Genomic DNA, 16,435 nt, shown 5'->3' on the forward strand with positions numbered 1-16,435 from the left:
AAACAATGAATAGGGGGTTCTGCTCGGGTGCGCAGGGGAGGGGGGAATCACTTACCCAAGCTCCTGAACCGCCGCAGATGCCGCCGGGTTCCAGAGGATGGCGCCGATGGAGAAGATGAGAGCAGATGGAGGTGAATCGCCTGTCGATGCGAGCGAAGGAAGAGGAGAGAGACTAACCCTATAGAGAGAGAGAGGGAGGGGAAGAAATGAACACCAGAATGAGTTACTCCGCTCTCTCACTGACCTTCTGTAAGGTGGGACCATCCGATCAGGTGCACGTGGGTGCACAGGGGAGCTGGCATCGTTGGATGGAGCGTGGACGGTGGATGATAACGGCTGTGCAATTGGACAAACTTACGGCCAGCTGAAATAGAGTCTTTACCCTCAACTATTAAGTGGGTCTACTAGGCTAGACAAATAAAAAAAGGATAACATATATATTATAAAGTATTACATATCAAGAAGATAATAAGAATAGTATCTATTTAACATTTATTCTATAATTTTTATTAGGACATCCTCGCTCGTTCCTCGTGTTGCTTAAAATAAAATCTTCACATAACTCACAAACACACAGACACTCACATCTCTATAAATATACATCCATAATATTTAATGACGTATTATCAAGATTGATGAAATCACTATAGGCACCTCGCTATCATGGAAACAAAATCCTGTGCAGTTAGCCCTAGTGGCTGAGGTGTGGGTCTAGCTCCACGCATCAATGAGACAATAGTAGGGGAGCCACCTGTAGAGGATTTGTGTTCCAGTCATGGGCACGTTAAGAATAGCGCTAGTTAAATCGTTGTAGAATAAATGTATGAAAACTCAAGTATTCATGTCGAGCTAATGACTCAAACCCGGATCGGCAGGTTTCACCTAAAAAAAACTTAAGATCAGTTCGTTGAAATAATTCAGATGTCTAGTTTTAAGTTTTAAAAGGTATGCGAATTCAAATCCAAATAACAAAATTCCTCCAACTTGAGATCAAATTTCTTGGCGATGAAAGATGTGAAATGCGAAGGACCCTTTCATTACACCGTTAACAACTCCCATCAAAACTGTGGCGCCCACCCACCAGCGACCCTCGCCGTCCAGGAAAAACTCTGGGCCCGAGGGTACTGCCCTTGTTGCGGTGTTGCCTCGTGAAGCTAGTAGGAGCGCAGAATCGAGAGCCACATCCTCTCCCATCCCACCGAGCACACAAACAATACAATTGAAAATCTCTCTCTCTCTCTCTCTCTCTCTCTCTCTCTCTCTCTCTGCGAGCGAGGACTCAAGGTGAGCCATGGCGGAGCTGCCGCTGGCGGCAGGGCTGCTGGACCTGCGACCCAGCAAGTTCTCACCGAAACCACCTCCGCCGCTCCCTCTCCCGCTCCCTGCGCGCCGCCGCACGCATGCTACCGCCGCCGCCGCGGCGGTCCCGTCCCCTCGCCGCGCGGTTCCCGAACTCCACTCCACCACCGGTAATAAGTGCTACATGCTTTCCCTCCCATCCCCTTCGTCTCGGTCGCTGATTCGGCTGTGCTCTACTTTGCTATCTCCGCTCGCAGAGCTGGCGGATGGGAGCATCGTCTTCCGCTTCGGCCCACCAAAGCCCGAAGTGCTGGAGCCGCAGGCTGAGCCGGCGAGCCATGGTTTGGGAGTGGCCGCAGCGACCAGCCCCGACTCCACAGTCTCCCCTGCCTCGGGCGCTGCCAGCGGCGGCGAGACGGAACCGCAGCCTGACTCTGAGCAGGGAGTCACCGGCGTGGGATCGGGCGCCCCGACAGCGGTCCAGCAGTCGTGCCCGAACGCCTCAGCTGTGGTTTCCCTCGCACCTCCCCCTCCTGACGCCGGTGCCGCCTCCGCCGCGGATGAGGAGGAACCGGAACAGTCAGCGGGTTCCAATGCCGGTGTTGAGGAGGCAGAGGCTAGGCCGGCCTCCGTCGAGGCGATTGCGGCCGCCGAATCTGAGTATGAGCGTGAGGGTGACGGCGTCGCAGTTGGGGCAGGCGTGCTGACGAGTGGTGCTGCCGTGGAGACAACATGGACAGGTTTGGAGCTGCGCGAGGGGAGCGAGGATGCCTCAGCCGCTGATGTGAGTGGTGGCTGCGAGGAGGCGACAGGGATGGCTGGTTTGGAGGGCTTTGAGGCCGCATCAGAAGGCTCCACCGCTCACAATTTCAACACCGACGTTGAGACGGAGTGCAGCGGCTCCAGTGGTGACGAGCAGGGAGCCGAGTTCGGGGTCCCCCTACCAACAGAGGTATGCAACTGCACTCTTACACTAATATTCTGAATTCAGATGACTAGTCTTGTTGCATCTCATGAATTGTTACTATGTTTCACGAATACATTCCCCAAATTAAACGAAGGTGTTAGTCCGTGTACAGTTTTAAGGAATTACAGAAAATGGTCAATTGCTGATTAGAAAATGGCTACTTTCTTCAAGTAATGGCAGTCCATTCAATAAGGTATAGAGTTCAACTTGGTGAGGATTGCTCCTTTGGTTCATGTTTGTGATGAAGTGAAAACTTAATAGCAGCACAAATTGAAAGATATGGTTGAGTATTACCTGTATGCTTGCTTGAATTGTTAACACAAACATCCAGCTTCTGTCACATACTCCCTGTTTTCCTTTTCATCATATATCTAAAGCCCACCTGACAGTAGCATCTTTATTTGATTTTTGGCTGGAATTAGCTGTTATACTGTCCCTTCCCCTTCTTTTCACATTCTCGACCATGTTTTGTATCATGTGTTGCTGTCGTGGTATTTTTGTTTTGGTTGGTTCATCGCATTGTGACCATATCTTGTAGCTTGCAAGGGACCACACCTTAAACTAAAAGACAGTCTTTATATCAGGTGACACATATGTATCCTTTGAGTACAATGGTCTGTGGACTTTGGGTGCAAAATGGGAAAATCTTAGTGAACATTATGTGTCTAGTGGGCAAAAACCTTGTGAAGTTATGTTATTGTAGGATATCTGTTAGTGGTATTGAATTGGACTCTCGGGTGGACTCTCGGGTATATGCTTATCTGGGTTTAACATACTCATTTTCATCCCATAGGAACAAGTTAGCAAGGAGGTGGATTGGAGAAAAGGCACTTCAGAAGTGAAAGATTCTGTTAGGTATTACTTTGTTTCTTACTCTGACTTCAAGTGTTTCAGACCACAAAGTGGTCAATAATAGCTTATGCTGCAATGGTTTCTATCACTGTTAAAGCTGTACACGGTACATGTTTTATCTTCATTTAGTTATGTCTGTCATGCAAGCCTACCTTATGTCTTTTTCCTGCCTTTTTGCTTGTAGTAAAGGCGTGTATGCCTGTAGTTCAGACCTTCAACAAGTCCTTTAATGATTTTTTATTGTTTCAATTTACTTCTAGGATGGTTGAAATAGCCCGATCAACACTTGTGTTGTCGTCAGGTGCTGCAATCCTGCCTCATCCTTCTAAGGTAATAATTTCTCTTTATTCTCTTTTGGCATTTATGCATTTGTTACATCTCACTGAAGGACAGAAAGCAATTTTACTTGCAAGATCTCAATAGCTATATTGGTGCTCCAAAGTTCCACATACTTCATCTTTTCTATGGAGTATACTCCGCTTGGCTGCAAAAATTCATCTTATAATGAATCCATACTTCCATTGATCCTTCAGTTATGATACTGATAAAACTATTTCCAGGTAGCAACAGGAGGGGAAGATGCGTATTTTATTGCAGGCAATGGCTGGTTTGGTGTAGCAGATGGAGTTGGCCAATGGTCTTTTGAAGGTAAAAGCACAGGCTTTATTGGTTATCTGATTTCCTATTTCATCCCTATATACTATGCCCCAGCCTTCTAGTTCAAAGTTTTGTCTATTTCTAGCTGTAGTATGTAGTTATATACGCATGCTTAAAAAGTTCATTATTTACCAGACTCATACAGTGCTTGTTCTTTAGAGAACGAATAGAGGTGTGGAACTAAATTAATGCAACGACACCTCGGCAAAGCAATTATCAAGCGGAAAGTCTTTTCTAAAAAAGACCAGACAACTTTGTTCGGCCTTGCTTGGTGAATTGTGCCCCTGACCTCGCGCCCCTGACCGTTGAGTGCATCTTGTTAATCGGAGAAAACATGAGTGCTTGGTACTCGATGTTCTTTGGATACTGGACCAAGTTCAGCTAGGCGCTAGGCGGATTCTAGGCGCTGACCCATTGCCTAGCGCCTAGGTGGGATTAATCGCGCCTAGGCGTTCCTAGGCGGTGATTAATACATGTATAAATACTTAAAAGAAAAGAAAAAAAAGGAGATGAGTGGTCATGAAAAAGGAGAAAGGGAAAAAGGCCCATATAAAGGTCCATTTGAAGGCCCAACTAAACCCTACCCTCTCTTCCCGCATCCTCTTTGCCTCTCGCATCTATCCGTCCCGCACACGCCCACCGCTGCCTGCATACGCCCGCGCCCGCAGCCGCCTGCGCCTGGCGCCGCCCGCGCCTGCGCCCGCCGCCGCCCGCACAAGCCCGTGTAAGCGCCCGCTGCCGCCCGCAGCTCCTCCTCCCCCACCGGCGACCTCCGCCGGATGCCCGCCGCCCGCACAAGCCCGTGTGAGCGCCCGCCGCCGCCCGCAGCTCCTCCTCCCCCACCGGCGACCTCCGCCGGACGCTCCTCCACCACCATTGTCGCCGCCGACGAGCTGCCGACGCCTATGGGTCCGCCTACCCCCATAGGCGAGGCGCTGACCCTTCGACTCGCGATTAGGCACGCCTAATCGCTGCTTAGTCGGCGCCTAGCGGAACATGGATACTGGATGGAGGGAAAAAAGTTATGATTTGGACATACAACAAGAAATAGATTGCCAAATTTTAAATTGTATGAAGAAACTTGGAATGTAGGAATAAGCATTCTAGCAGGATTGTAATGGACCAACATGTTCTAACTGGGGCTCAGGCGCATTCCGGACCCCTTTTTTCCACATCGAGGAGAAGTGCACCCAGGCTCCTGCCACATGCTCGTAAAATGTGTACGTCTCTGAGAACTTATTTCAGGTCGTTTCCTAGCCAGCCAGGGTCTAGTACTCCTCTACTTTAAGACAAATCCATCTGGATGGCAAAACCCCATGGCAGAGGTTTTTTGTTTTAATCCCCTAGGAGATTTATAAGGTCCAGATTCCAGGAATCTGAATTATTTAATTTTTTATGAAATCACATGCAAAAGCTTACAGGTAACCATCTTAAGCTAGTTCCGTAATCGATTTCAGCTATTTGAATGGGAAGTAAACTAAATCATTTGCCTTCAAATACATGACAATAACAAGACCATAAATGACAAGGTCTGACCATTGAACTGAAGGATGATAGCATAATTACCTTTGCTTTTCAATTTTAATGCCTTGATGCAAATGGCATGACAAGTGCACCGACCAAAAGAGATTAAATTTTATATCAATATACAACACACTCACATAAATAATTTGGAAGATTTGAGCCATCAGCAATCCAGGTGTAGATAAGCATGTAGGCTGACAAGTTGACATACAAAAAGTTGAAAACGACAGGAGCTGGAGCTGGGAGATTTCTTTATCTGTACAACTCCACACCTACTCTGAGCCAAAAACTATAATTAAAATATTGCAAGCCTGCTTCTATTGAGTAAGTAAGAAAATGGAAGTGTTCAACTGTTTTATTTAGGAGAACATGTTATTTGAAATGTCAAGGCACCCAATACAGCCTTGGCAAATAAGTTCTTCAGTAGTGTTCATATCAGTTGTGTTGGCAACACTCAGAATGATTTGGTTGCAAGATAACTGTATTCATAGCTCCGTCATCATAATGGAGCCTTCATTTGTGTCATAAATCTGTGCTTGCTGAATTTTAATTGCATGATAATTGTTCATGGAACCACAGCAAGTGTTGATGAAAATTCTGTGCTCAGGAATCAACGCGGGGCTTTATGCAAGAGAACTAATGGATGGTTGTAACAAATTCGTTAGTGAGAATCAAGGGACTTCAGATCTTAGACCAGAGCAAATCCTTTCTAAGGCAGCAGATGAAGCATGCTCTCCTGGTTCTTCCACTGTATTAGTTGCTCACTTTGATGGTCAGGTTTGTTCTATTGATCAACACTTTTCCATTTTCTCATTGGCCATTTTCTTTGTTTTCATTGCACTTGTCAATGTTACAGGTCCTTCAAGCATCAAATATCGGAGACTCTGGGTTTTTGGTAATAAGAAACGGAGAAGTGTATGAGAAATCAAAACCTATGGTTTATGGTTTCAATTTTCCACTACAAATTGAGAAGGGAGATGACCCCTTTAAACTTGTACAGGTACAAATAATTTAACATGAACTGCTGTATTCCACCACATGTTCAATTTAACATTTGAGCTAATTTTTTACTCTCGTTTCAGAATTATACTATTGATCTAGAGGAAGGTGATGTAATTGTGACGGCAACGGATGGCCTTTTCGATAATGTCTATGAGCATGAAGTAGCTGCAATTATCTCCAAATCGTTGCAGGCAGATCTAAAACCAACGGTCAGAATCAATTGTCTTCATAAATAAAAATGCCCAACGTGAAACCAAAATACTTTAAGTACACATTTTTATTCCACTTGCAGGAGATTGCGGAGCACTTGGCTGCGAAGGCCCAGGAAGTGGGTAGGTCTGGAACTGGGAGAAGCCCATTTTCAGATGCTGCTCTCTCAGTTGGGTACCTTGGTTTCAGTGGAGGCAAACTGGATGATATAGCTGTTGTTGTATCAATCGTCCGGACTTCAGAGATTTAAGTTATACAAGACTGACTGATGCAGAAAAAAGAAACTCTCAAGTAATGTTGAAGCTGTACTCCAAGCTCGCCCCATCAGCAATCTAGAAGTTAAGCTTGCATGGTGGTTTCCCAACAGTTCAACAAGATGTAAACATGAGCATCATACACCATGTTTGATCAGCAAACAGCCAACGGCCAACAGTGCTGCGAGCAAAGCTCCTCCCTGTTGCCCTTGCATGTGTTCAGACAGTATTGTTTTTTTTTCTTTTGCTTCCGAAATATAACACCATTTAGATGTTAGCTTTGTGGTCCTCGTTGAGCTGCTGCAAACAGATATCCTGTATGGAAGGCATCTGTGAGAGGAACTGAACCTTAATGAATACTGGTTCAAATGTGTGAAGTCAAGTAAGAACGATATCCTTGGAGCATGGATTCTCTGGAAGTACAGAAATGCTTGTGTGTTCGATAAATCTGCTCCCAACCTACAGTCTGCATTACAAGCCTTTAAAGATGAATTACATTTATAGCAGGTTGCAGGTGCAAAGGGTTTTGCTGATCTCGGTGTTGGCCGAGGGCTTCAGTAATGTGCAGTTCTTTTTGCGTTTTGGTCAGGTCCTTCAGTTTCTCTTTTTGTAACAGTTCGTGGTGTTAACTTGGTCTGACCAATCCCATTCTGGTCCAAGGTGGTTTTGGATTCTTGTAATTGGACTATTTATTCTCCTTAATACAAAGATACTCAGCTCTCTTGTTCGAGAAAAAAAAGTAAGAACTATATATAGTGCAATCATATACAGTTTTTCCGATTTATTGACGGATACAAGCAAAGGTTTCACAATAAGAATATGATGGTCGAAAGATGGATCAATCAATTATCACGGGCTTGAACTCCCCTGGTTCATGAGCCACACGACCTTGCTAGTTCACCAAAATGTCCATGAGAGAGAAAAGGATTGTACGTTTGTGAGTTTCTGTCTTCAAGTACCTGATGTCCTTGATCTGCTCCACCTGCTCTTTATTTGTTCCTGGATGAGATTGTTAGCGTGGGCGCCTTGGTTTGCGGCAACGAAGTCCGGATTGAAGATGCCAGAGAGGGAGGGGCACCATGAGTGCATGTAGGGCCTGAGTTGCGTCTCAAGACTCAAGGTTGATCCAGCACCTTGGCCCTGGCCATGGCGTCGGCCATGCTTTGCTGATGTCCCAACCACCGAACACGATAGCGTTGGGGTCGACCTGCAGGGTTGAACCCAAGATCCGTATATCGTCAGTTAGCTACATATTACAGATACAATCCAGAAAGAAAGGGATATATTGGTGTCCTACACATGATCATCGTTTTGATTCTGATTTATTAATTTAGTTATAATTAGAATCCATGCACTTCAAATTTTGTGCTACATGCATGCATGGATAGTGACGTATACTCACTCTGTCCCAAAATAAGTGTAGTTTTAGAAGTTGGGCATGAGAATTAAGGAGAGCTGAAAAAGTAGAAGGTGTTGTTTGGTTTGGGCGGTGAAAAAATTTGGTGAAACTTTTTGCAGCTTTGACCACTAATTAGAGGTATTAAATGAAGTCTAATTACAAAACCACCTCCGCAACCATGGTACCATAGCAGTTCCTGTATCTAATGAGACATTTGACCGTACGATTAGATGATGATTAGAGTATAGTTACTCTAGCATAATTGTATCTATTCATAGCCTAGTTAGGCTCATTAGATTCGGCTCGCAAATTTGTACCTACATGTAAAAAGGTTTTGCAAATATGCTTCATTTAGTACGTTATGCATGCAAGATTCCCTGAAAAAATATTGTGGAAACCAAACAAAACACGCTCGAGAGTGCACATGGAACAAGGAGAGGTAGAGGAGGAGAGAGATGGAGATAGAGTTGTATTGGAAAGGGAGAATTGAACTCTAAAACTATATTTATTTTGGGACGGAGGTAGGGGTGGTAAAGGGCCCAATATTTTGAACTAGAAAATATAAGGATCGGGCCCTAAAAGGGCCGGGCTCTAAACATATGTATTTTTGAACTAAAAATTTTAAGGGCTTTATTGGGCTGTGAAGATGCCATTAGGGCCATGGCCCATTACCACCCCTAGACGGAGGGAGTACAGCCCTCCCGTTTCCTTAACTAACCGAAATTGATGAAAGATCGTGCGGTATGAGTGCAGGGAAAGTTGAGGAAGAAGAGCATCACCATGGGCACGAGGCTCTTGAAAGGCGCGTAGTGGGAGGTGGAGCCGTCCGAGGCAAGAGGGCATTTTACAAATATTTGGACCAAGATTAATAAACGCAATCTAAACTAGAAGGTTTTATAGAAATATCTAGTCCAGAATTTTAAATAAGGACTCCTAGTTTAGTAGTTCAAAGTGCGATCCAAAATAAGGTGTGTTTTGCAAATATTCGATTCTGCATTTTACAAAAGGCCTAGGAAATCAACGCCCGTCTTTTTTTTATGTTTTCTGCACCTCCAACATTCTTTAGTTCAAAATTTCATACTACTTCAAAATCAGATCTCATTTTGAAAAATTAGTATAAAACTTTAAAATGAAGAGAGTTAGAAGTGTATCTAAGGATCATTAATTTGCACCCCTAGCAAGCAGCTCAGATGTGTCACGCTGCTGCACACCACCATTTTCCAGACAACCCTACTTTGCCCCAAGCGCCGCAATTGTGACCATGACATATTGGCCGTGTTTGGTTAGGATTTCATGAATTTTTTTTCATCTTTGACCACTAATTTAGAGTATTAAATGAAGTCTAATTACAAAACCATCTCCACAACCCCCCATGTAAATCGCGAGACGAATCTAATGAGGCCCTTGACCGCGTGATTAGAGGATGGTTACTATAGCATCACTGTAGCAAATCATCGATTAATTACTGTCATTAGATTCGTCGCGAAAAATTACATCCATCCCTAAAAAGTTTTTGCAAATAGACTACATTTAGTACTCCATTCATGTAAGATTCTCTTCTCAAAAAAACGTGCGCGGAAAAATTCCTGTAGTTACCAAACACGGCCATTTTCTTTTTCCCTTTACAAGTTGATTGATTGCTCGATATGCACATACATACATGGATGAAGGCTGGTGCTAAGTTGCTAGCATTGGTTAAAACTCATGCTTTCATAATACATACAAGTCAACAGTACAGATATGATCATGATCCAGTCATTAGGGCTGTTCAAACACAATTAATACCGTACACAGGGTTCAAAACATAGGAGGCAAATGTGAGACCTTCTGAACAGACTGAAACGGAGCAGGCATGGCTGTTATTTCCTCGTTCCCTCTAGGAGAGCAAGGAGACCAGCGAAACAAACTCCGAGGTCACTCTGCCTTTCGATCTTGTGTTGATGACAAAATGCTCTGGGTACTTTCTGAGCAGGGCCAGAAGGCCAAACCAAGGCCTGCCCTTCGTCTCCGTTGGTGACCAGTCATCTGTTGTTAGGTACTTTCGGACCCTGCTGGGGTGCCACACGTTGCCAAACTGTTCAAGAAGCTGCAAGTAATCAGAAGGTTAGAATGTGGAATTGGCAACAAGCAAAATAAGATAGTTCTCTAAAATAAGAAGATTAGAAAAATGTGCATCCTTCAAAAGCAAAACCTAAAGAAAGCCGGTAGAAAAAGGGAAATATATAGGTTCCAAATTTATGCAGGAAACTGAAAATAGACAATGGCCAACTGAACATCTATGATAATGTACATATGATACAAAAAATGATAATGTATATGTGCTGCACAAGAGGGCGGACTCAAAATAGCTCGAAATTCTTGAAACAGCTAGGGAAGGGCTCTTACAATAAAATAGTAAACACAAATCCTAACTACAAGAGACACCATCTCTTGTTAAGGACCCAGCTTCACACAGCATAACACACAGTACAAGCCCAGCACACAACAAAATACAGTAAAGGAAGGCATGGGTTATACTGTACTCATCGGTTCTGTTTTCCCCCCCTTAATTTTTGGATTTCTTACATTCATCACTCCTACATCTGAGAACCTAGCAACACATCAACTGACTTTAAGAGGATTAGCGTATTCAGAGAATTGGTTGGAACATACATTGGGATTAGAAATTATTGGGGACTGAATAAACCAAATCCCTCTTCCTGATTTTAGTAGATACATTGTGATGCCTCTATAGGATGACTTGTCTTGAGTCTCGAGACATAAGAAATAATCAGAACCAAAGATAATCAATTCACTAGTATGCGGAGTGTGTTTAAAAGCAAATAACCAAACTAAAAATTATCATCCGTAAACTAGAGCTATTGTGAACAGGACCTTGCCAGTTGCCACTACAGTAGCTCGGTGCAACGTGACTACTTCACTATTATGTGCAACTGCTTCTGCTGCTGGGTACATGCAACATCCGCTACAGTCTAATAGACAACATACTCTTGTGCGTGAATCGCAACTCTTAACAATACCCATGTTAGTGGAATGGGTCTAGATGCTAGCAGACAAATGTATGTGTAAAATAAGCAGGTTTATAGTCTACAGGCACAAAATTAAATGATTCAACTGAGGTGCCGTTTGGAAGGGTTTCTCCCAAAACGGCTTGACTAGTGAAGCCAAAAAAACTGGCTTAACCCGGCTTCTAGTTCATTTTAGCCTGGGCTCACAAATCGGCTTCACGCTGCAGTGCCACGATTTCTGTAAAACATGTGAAGTCAAAGTTGGAATAATCCCTCCCAAACAAGCCCTGATAGTTTTCTCAGGTCAGCTTGTATACAGCTCGAGCAAAGCTGTGAAATGACAATGACATCTAACACAACATATAGAAAAAGGCTACATAATCTGGTCCAAGTCCAGATTGTATGAATTTGAGGATGGTGTTCCTCATGATCTGGATTATCTAGTTCAGATTTACAGGCTAGGCTAACATTTGACTTACAGGTTACAATCCAAGTTGGGATTTGCCCACAAGTTCATAATTTATTCATGTCATAACTAATTTCAATCAAAGTTTCCTTTCCTTAATGATGTAGTCCCATGTTCCATTCCTCCAGTTTACAAACACATGATAAGGCAGTAGGTCTGCCACCATGATTCAGTTGATCAAGTAAAAAAAAATACATTTTGGACTAATCAGGGAGCAATGTAAAGCTTTGACTTCAGCATCGAAATTGAACAGGTATATATTTATGATTTCCCATAACAAACCTCTGTATGGAGTTTTGCCATGGGCATCCATTCTCCAGGACCGCAGAGGTCAGATAACACTGTGGCAACAGATGACACGACCTCCTTCTCTTCTGCTTGAAGGATTTGTTGATTGTCAATATCCCTGTCACCCCTTGATCTTATTTCTGATATGTCTGCAAAACCAAAAGAAGGCACTTGAGGCACGATGATATGAACTATTTCTGCACTGTGAATAAAAAGTTTCCTTTTAATGGAAATATCTCCAAAAATCATAATACAGTACAAGTGCCTATTGAAAATTGCAAAGGATTGAAGAATTTTAATCACATCAAGTACTAATTATTAATGTCTCTTTCTATATTATTAAGAGTAGCACAGGTCATGCATTCAGATTGCTAGAACTTCATATTAGGGGAAAAATAGAGATGCAGCTACATTTGAACATAAAAGAGACCTCCAGTTGTGGGAATACATGCATAAAAGATTAAGGTACTGTTGTAACAAAAAAAAAGTGACTTTTTTACACATGATTTGCAGTAGCATACAGAAGATGGTATATTCTTGCAAAGAAAGTATTGATGGATCCTTTATGAAAATTAGAGTTACTAAAATTCCCTTAACCGTCACTTTTAGTTAGGTTGTGTAAGAGTTACTAAAATTTCCATGACTGAATTTTGCTTAGGCTGTGTACATTCTAGCTTATCAACTAATATGGATTGTTGATAAATCTTTAGATATGATGCAATCAGCGGTTAATGTAGCCACTAGATTGAATTACTGTCCAAGCACAATCACCACTTACTGTATGTGTCTTTAATAACAATAAAAAAAAGAGGATAAAGAAACATAAATCATATCCAGTAGAAGCACAAAGAGAGTATAGGATCACCACCTTCACCTAGCGTTCCTATTGCTTCAACATTGATTCGGTGCCCACCATAGATGTCCAACTCTCCAGAGGACTTCTTGTTTCTCTTTATCAACTTTCCCCTCACCCCACTTTCACTGATACCAGTACCAATGTCATCCACCTCCCTGCCATAATCACCTTCAAAGGAGCGGTCGTGAAAATCAGACAAACGAGGGCGGCCTGGACGTGCATATGATGGTGGCGGGAGAGGTGGAGGAATAATGGGAGCATGTCGAGCAGCAGCTGCTGAGGCGAAGATGGATCGCGTCGGCAGCAGAAAGTAAAACTTTTTGTCCCCAATCTGCAGCAGATCCTGCGAATCAAGCTTAACAGGTGGGTTTCCAGGGAGGTGCAGAACACCCTCAACAAGGCATCCATTCTTGCCAATAACGTCGAGGGCGAATCGACGACGCTGGAAATCGTAGAATATCCGGGCATGGTGGCGGGAGATGTTCATACCCCCGCCGAGGCTCGAGAGATCCACATCCACTGTCGATTTCTTGCTGTTGCGGCCCAGCATGATTGAATATGTCTGCATGTAGTACTCGAAATCTTCGCCCTGGAGCTTTGCAAACCCTGCCTCCACATCACCATCAGCAGCTGAAGATCCACCGGGCATTGCACTGGCACCCAAAGTAGCAGTGACGGCCTTAACGTGGGGCATGGACAGGGGTGGAACCAGTTTAGGACATGGTCAGATCCGAATACAAATCATGGTCAGATCCGAATACAAATACGGAAATACCTTATGTTAGGGGTTTGGGTGTTTGATTTCGCGCAGCAGGATGGGAAGGGAGGGGAATAGGCAGGCATACCCGTGTCGGATGTTCGCCGCCGGCGAAGCGTCCGTCGCTTGACGAACAACGGGCAGCGCAACTTGCCCGGTCGTCGCCGCTAGGAAAGGAAGACCGAGGCCGAGAGAAAGAACAGAGACGTCGTGGGAAGGGAGGGTGCTGCCGCAGCAGCCGGACTGGAGCTGCAGCTGGGCAGGGGAGCGTGGAGGGCGGCGCACGGGCCGACCGCGTGGAGAGCGGCGGGCGCTGGGGGAGCGAAGGGAGGAGATGGGTTGCGGTGCCAAAGGGTCCTGTTGCCGCGGAGAAATTTGGATACTAAGAAATTTGTAAATTTGATTGACGTCCAATACGCAAGTCTCTTTATTTTACCGTCGATTCGTATATCTTTCGAGTTTCATCTGCTTTCCTTTATTTTCTTTTTCATTTTCATTTTACAGGCCTGCTGAAAGACAATATTGCCATTCACCTTAGCCTTTTTCACCGATGAATCCAGAATACTTTACCTTTTTTTCCGAAGGGAAGGGAGACTTATATTAAATCTTAACAAAGTACATCCCCAAATTACACATGAAAAAATCTGAAATACAAAATATATAATATTCTATCTAGATTCTTCCATTGTCGTCTTCCCCAATGACTTCCATCAAATGTCGAAGCCAAAGTACAGTTCTTATGCCAAATCTGACGACCAACCCCAAAACATTGGACATGCCACAAGATCCAACGTTTCGGAACCAATCCAAAACGCATCTAAATCGCTTAAAGAATATCGGCGATTGCATCATCGGGTATAACATAGGATGCAGATTTATCACCTTCAAAACTTGATTTTCTGTCCGCGACCACCGACGATGAGATCGATGACCCGAAGTTAGGGGGCTCCCAGAAGGACCCCTCCCCTTTCAGATAATGGCCACAAATTGGCCGCCTGCCGATGAAATCGATGCTTGTAACGACGATCTCGTCGTGGTAATCACCGAAATCATCGCAGATCACACAAACCCGGCCGAAAATCATATGATTTCACCGAAAAATTATTTAGCAAACCCTAAAACATTATAAAACTAAGGGGAAAGGAAAAAGATGGGTCCCCTTCCCTTCTCGTCTCCGGCAGACACACCGGAGAAGAAGAAGGAGAGAGGACCGAGCCTTGGCGGCGTAGGCGGTGGCGCTGGAGGGCAGGAGCGGCGTAGGGCTTTTTTCGTGGAGCCTGTAGGGGCGGCGGAGGGGCGGCGGCTGGCGTAACTGCCCAAATCCAAAATACTTTACCTGTATGCCCTTATTTTAGTTGGTCGTTACCTCCATACCTCTAAAAAGTTCGGTCGCATCTATACCCTCGCACAATTTTTTGTGTACCCGTGTGTCCTTTCATCCATGTTCTGTTAAAAGATAACGGTAAAGTAACCCTAACAGGTGGGATCTACCAATGAAAATGTCAATGTTGTCCCTGGTCCATCCATTACTCCCTGTTCGTTCCATTTTTCTCATAAGTACTCTTTTCTCGTGCACAGGATAGCTGAGCTGACCACACGTCCACCCCCTAACCCTAGCCGCTTGCCGCCGCCGCCGTCGGGAGCCGCCACCACCGGCCCTTCCTCGCCCCCGAATCGGCCCACTACGCGGATCTTGAGCGGGGCTGCCGCCCTCGCGCGAGACCGCGGCGGCTCGCCGTGGGCTCGGTGTCCGCCGCCGGTGCCCTCCACGGTGTTGAGGAGGATGTGGTGGAGTGGGAGGTCGTCAAGGGCGCCGCCGGGGCTCGCCGTGGGCACGGTATCCTACTTGTTGTACAATTTTTACGGTATCCTACTTGTTGTACAATTTTTTTTAGGATTTAATTGGCAGGTGATTATACATACAAAAATGTGTACATTGTGAAAATAGCTTGTAGAGGGGAAATTGCAGCTCAATTTGGTGTTGATCAAATGTGCCAAAATAGTTGTAATTGTTCATGTATTTGATGTCGCACAATTGTACACTAGATTTATTCATGACTGCATGGGTAAATACTTAGAGGATGAAAGTCTTGACAGTGAAAATGTTATGAGACTGGTTGATGTACCAGACTTAGAATCAATAGAGCTGACAGTGAAGTTGTACTGGTGGTTGTTTCTGTTTTGCATTATTGTGTTTGTTGTACAATTCTTACACTTGACTGATAGAGATGTTTAAGAAGAGAAACAAGTGTGAACTATGGGCAATTCAAAAGAAATGAGAATCTGACAGAGGTTTCTGATTGAAAAATATAACCCTTGTTATTTTTAATTTTTATTGTTTTCTTATTTTTCATTAGATTTGAAATAAAAAAGGACATAACCGGAGGAAATCCTCCTCCTCACAGACTCCCTCTCCTGCCCTTTATATCCAGCACCTCCCCCACAGAAGAGCAAACTGGTCTTTCTCCAACTCCATTTGACACCGTTAGCGTGAATTCCGTCGAAAAGGATACATGGGTAAACAAAAATTCGCGCGAGGGTATAGAGGTGCGACTGAACTTTTTAAGGGCATGGAGATAACGACCAACTTACATAAGGGTATACAGGGAAATGACTCATGAATCCAGTCAATCTGTCCTCCTTCGTGTGCGCTCATTCTCTCCCACGCTCGCTATGTATCTCGCTCCTCTCTTGGTCGGCAAAGCAGGCCGCCGCCACGGACAAATCAAGCTCCGGCCGCCCTTCTACCGCCGCCATCTTACTCATCGTTGCTGCTGCAACTGCAGCTGCAGTCCCCGCAGTGGCGCCCTACCACCGCTGTTGCAAGGATTTGTGCTGCCCACGCCCACACCACCCTCCCGTAGAGTGCAGCCCTGCCGTTGCCGTCGTCCGGCTT

The 16,435-nt window shown here is 44.6% G+C and overlaps 2 protein-coding genes across 4 annotated transcripts; one reads left to right on the forward strand and one right to left on the reverse strand.

The window, feature by feature from the left end:
- The first annotated feature begins 1,173 nt into the window (after nucleotides 1-1,173).
- Nucleotides 1,174-7,504, forward strand: LOC120690427 (probable protein phosphatase 2C BIPP2C1). The gene is made up of 9 exons (XM_039973065.1): nucleotides 1,174-1,469; nucleotides 1,557-2,251; nucleotides 3,060-3,121; nucleotides 3,379-3,448; nucleotides 3,679-3,766; nucleotides 5,907-6,076; nucleotides 6,156-6,299; nucleotides 6,382-6,510; nucleotides 6,594-7,504. The coding sequence occupies exons 1-9, from the start codon at nucleotides 1,292-1,294 to the stop codon at nucleotides 6,759-6,761; spliced, it is 1,704 nt and encodes a 567-aa protein (XP_039828999.1). The 5' UTR covers nucleotides 1,174-1,291; the 3' UTR covers nucleotides 6,762-7,504.
- Nucleotides 7,505-9,836: 2,332 nt separating this feature from the next.
- On the reverse strand, nucleotides 9,837-13,940 carry LOC120690220 (FHA domain-containing protein FHA2-like). Of its 3 annotated transcripts, none has more exons than XM_039972805.1 (4): nucleotides 13,628-13,940; nucleotides 12,795-13,461; nucleotides 11,921-12,075; nucleotides 9,837-10,250 (listed from the first exon to the last, which is right to left on the reverse strand). In XM_039972805.1, the coding sequence occupies exons 2-4, from the start codon at nucleotides 13,429-13,431 to the stop codon at nucleotides 10,041-10,043; spliced, it is 1,002 nt and encodes a 333-aa protein (XP_039828739.1). In that variant the 5' UTR covers nucleotides 13,432-13,461; nucleotides 13,628-13,940; the 3' UTR covers nucleotides 9,837-10,040. The 3 variants fall into 3 exon arrangements, with proteins under 3 accessions (XP_039828739.1, XP_039828740.1, XP_039828738.1); XM_039972806.1 differs by having other exon boundaries at nucleotides 12,795-13,435; nucleotides 13,628-13,905; XM_039972804.1 differs by lacking the exon at nucleotides 13,628-13,940 and having other exon boundaries at nucleotides 12,795-13,544.
- Between the last annotated feature and the right edge of the window lie 2,495 nt (nucleotides 13,941-16,435).

The sequence above is a fragment of the Panicum virgatum genome, chromosome 9N (genome assembly GCF_016808335.1).
Source record: "Panicum virgatum strain AP13 chromosome 9N, P.virgatum_v5, whole genome shotgun sequence".
NCBI classification, from domain to species: domain Eukaryota; kingdom Viridiplantae; phylum Streptophyta; class Magnoliopsida; order Poales; family Poaceae; genus Panicum; species Panicum virgatum.

Bases quoted from the DNA above. Each gene is read 5' to 3' on its own strand.
- LOC120690427 (XM_039973065.1), top strand. From the start codon at position 1,292: ATGGCGGAGCTGCCGCTGGCGGCAGGGCTGCTGGACCTGCGACCCAGC. The intron at 2,252-3,059 runs GTATGCAACTGC...TTCATCCCATAG, and splicing joins GGGTCCCCCTACCAACAGAG to GAACAAGTTAGCAAGGAGGT. The intron at 3,122-3,378 runs GTATTACTTTGT...ATTTACTTCTAG, and splicing joins GAAGTGAAAGATTCTGTTAG to GATGGTTGAAATAGCCCGAT.
- LOC120690220 (XM_039972804.1), bottom strand. From the start codon at position 13,476: ATGCCCCACGTTAAGGCCGTCACTGCTACTTTGGGTGCCAGTGCAATG. The intron at 12,076-12,794 runs GTGGTGATCCTA...TTGGTTTTGCAG, and splicing joins AATAGGAACGCTAGGTGAAG to ACATATCAGAAATAAGATCA. The intron at 10,251-11,920 runs GTTTGTTATGGG...GATTACTTGCAG, and splicing joins TGGCAAAACTCCATACAGAG to CTTCTTGAACAGTTTGGCAA.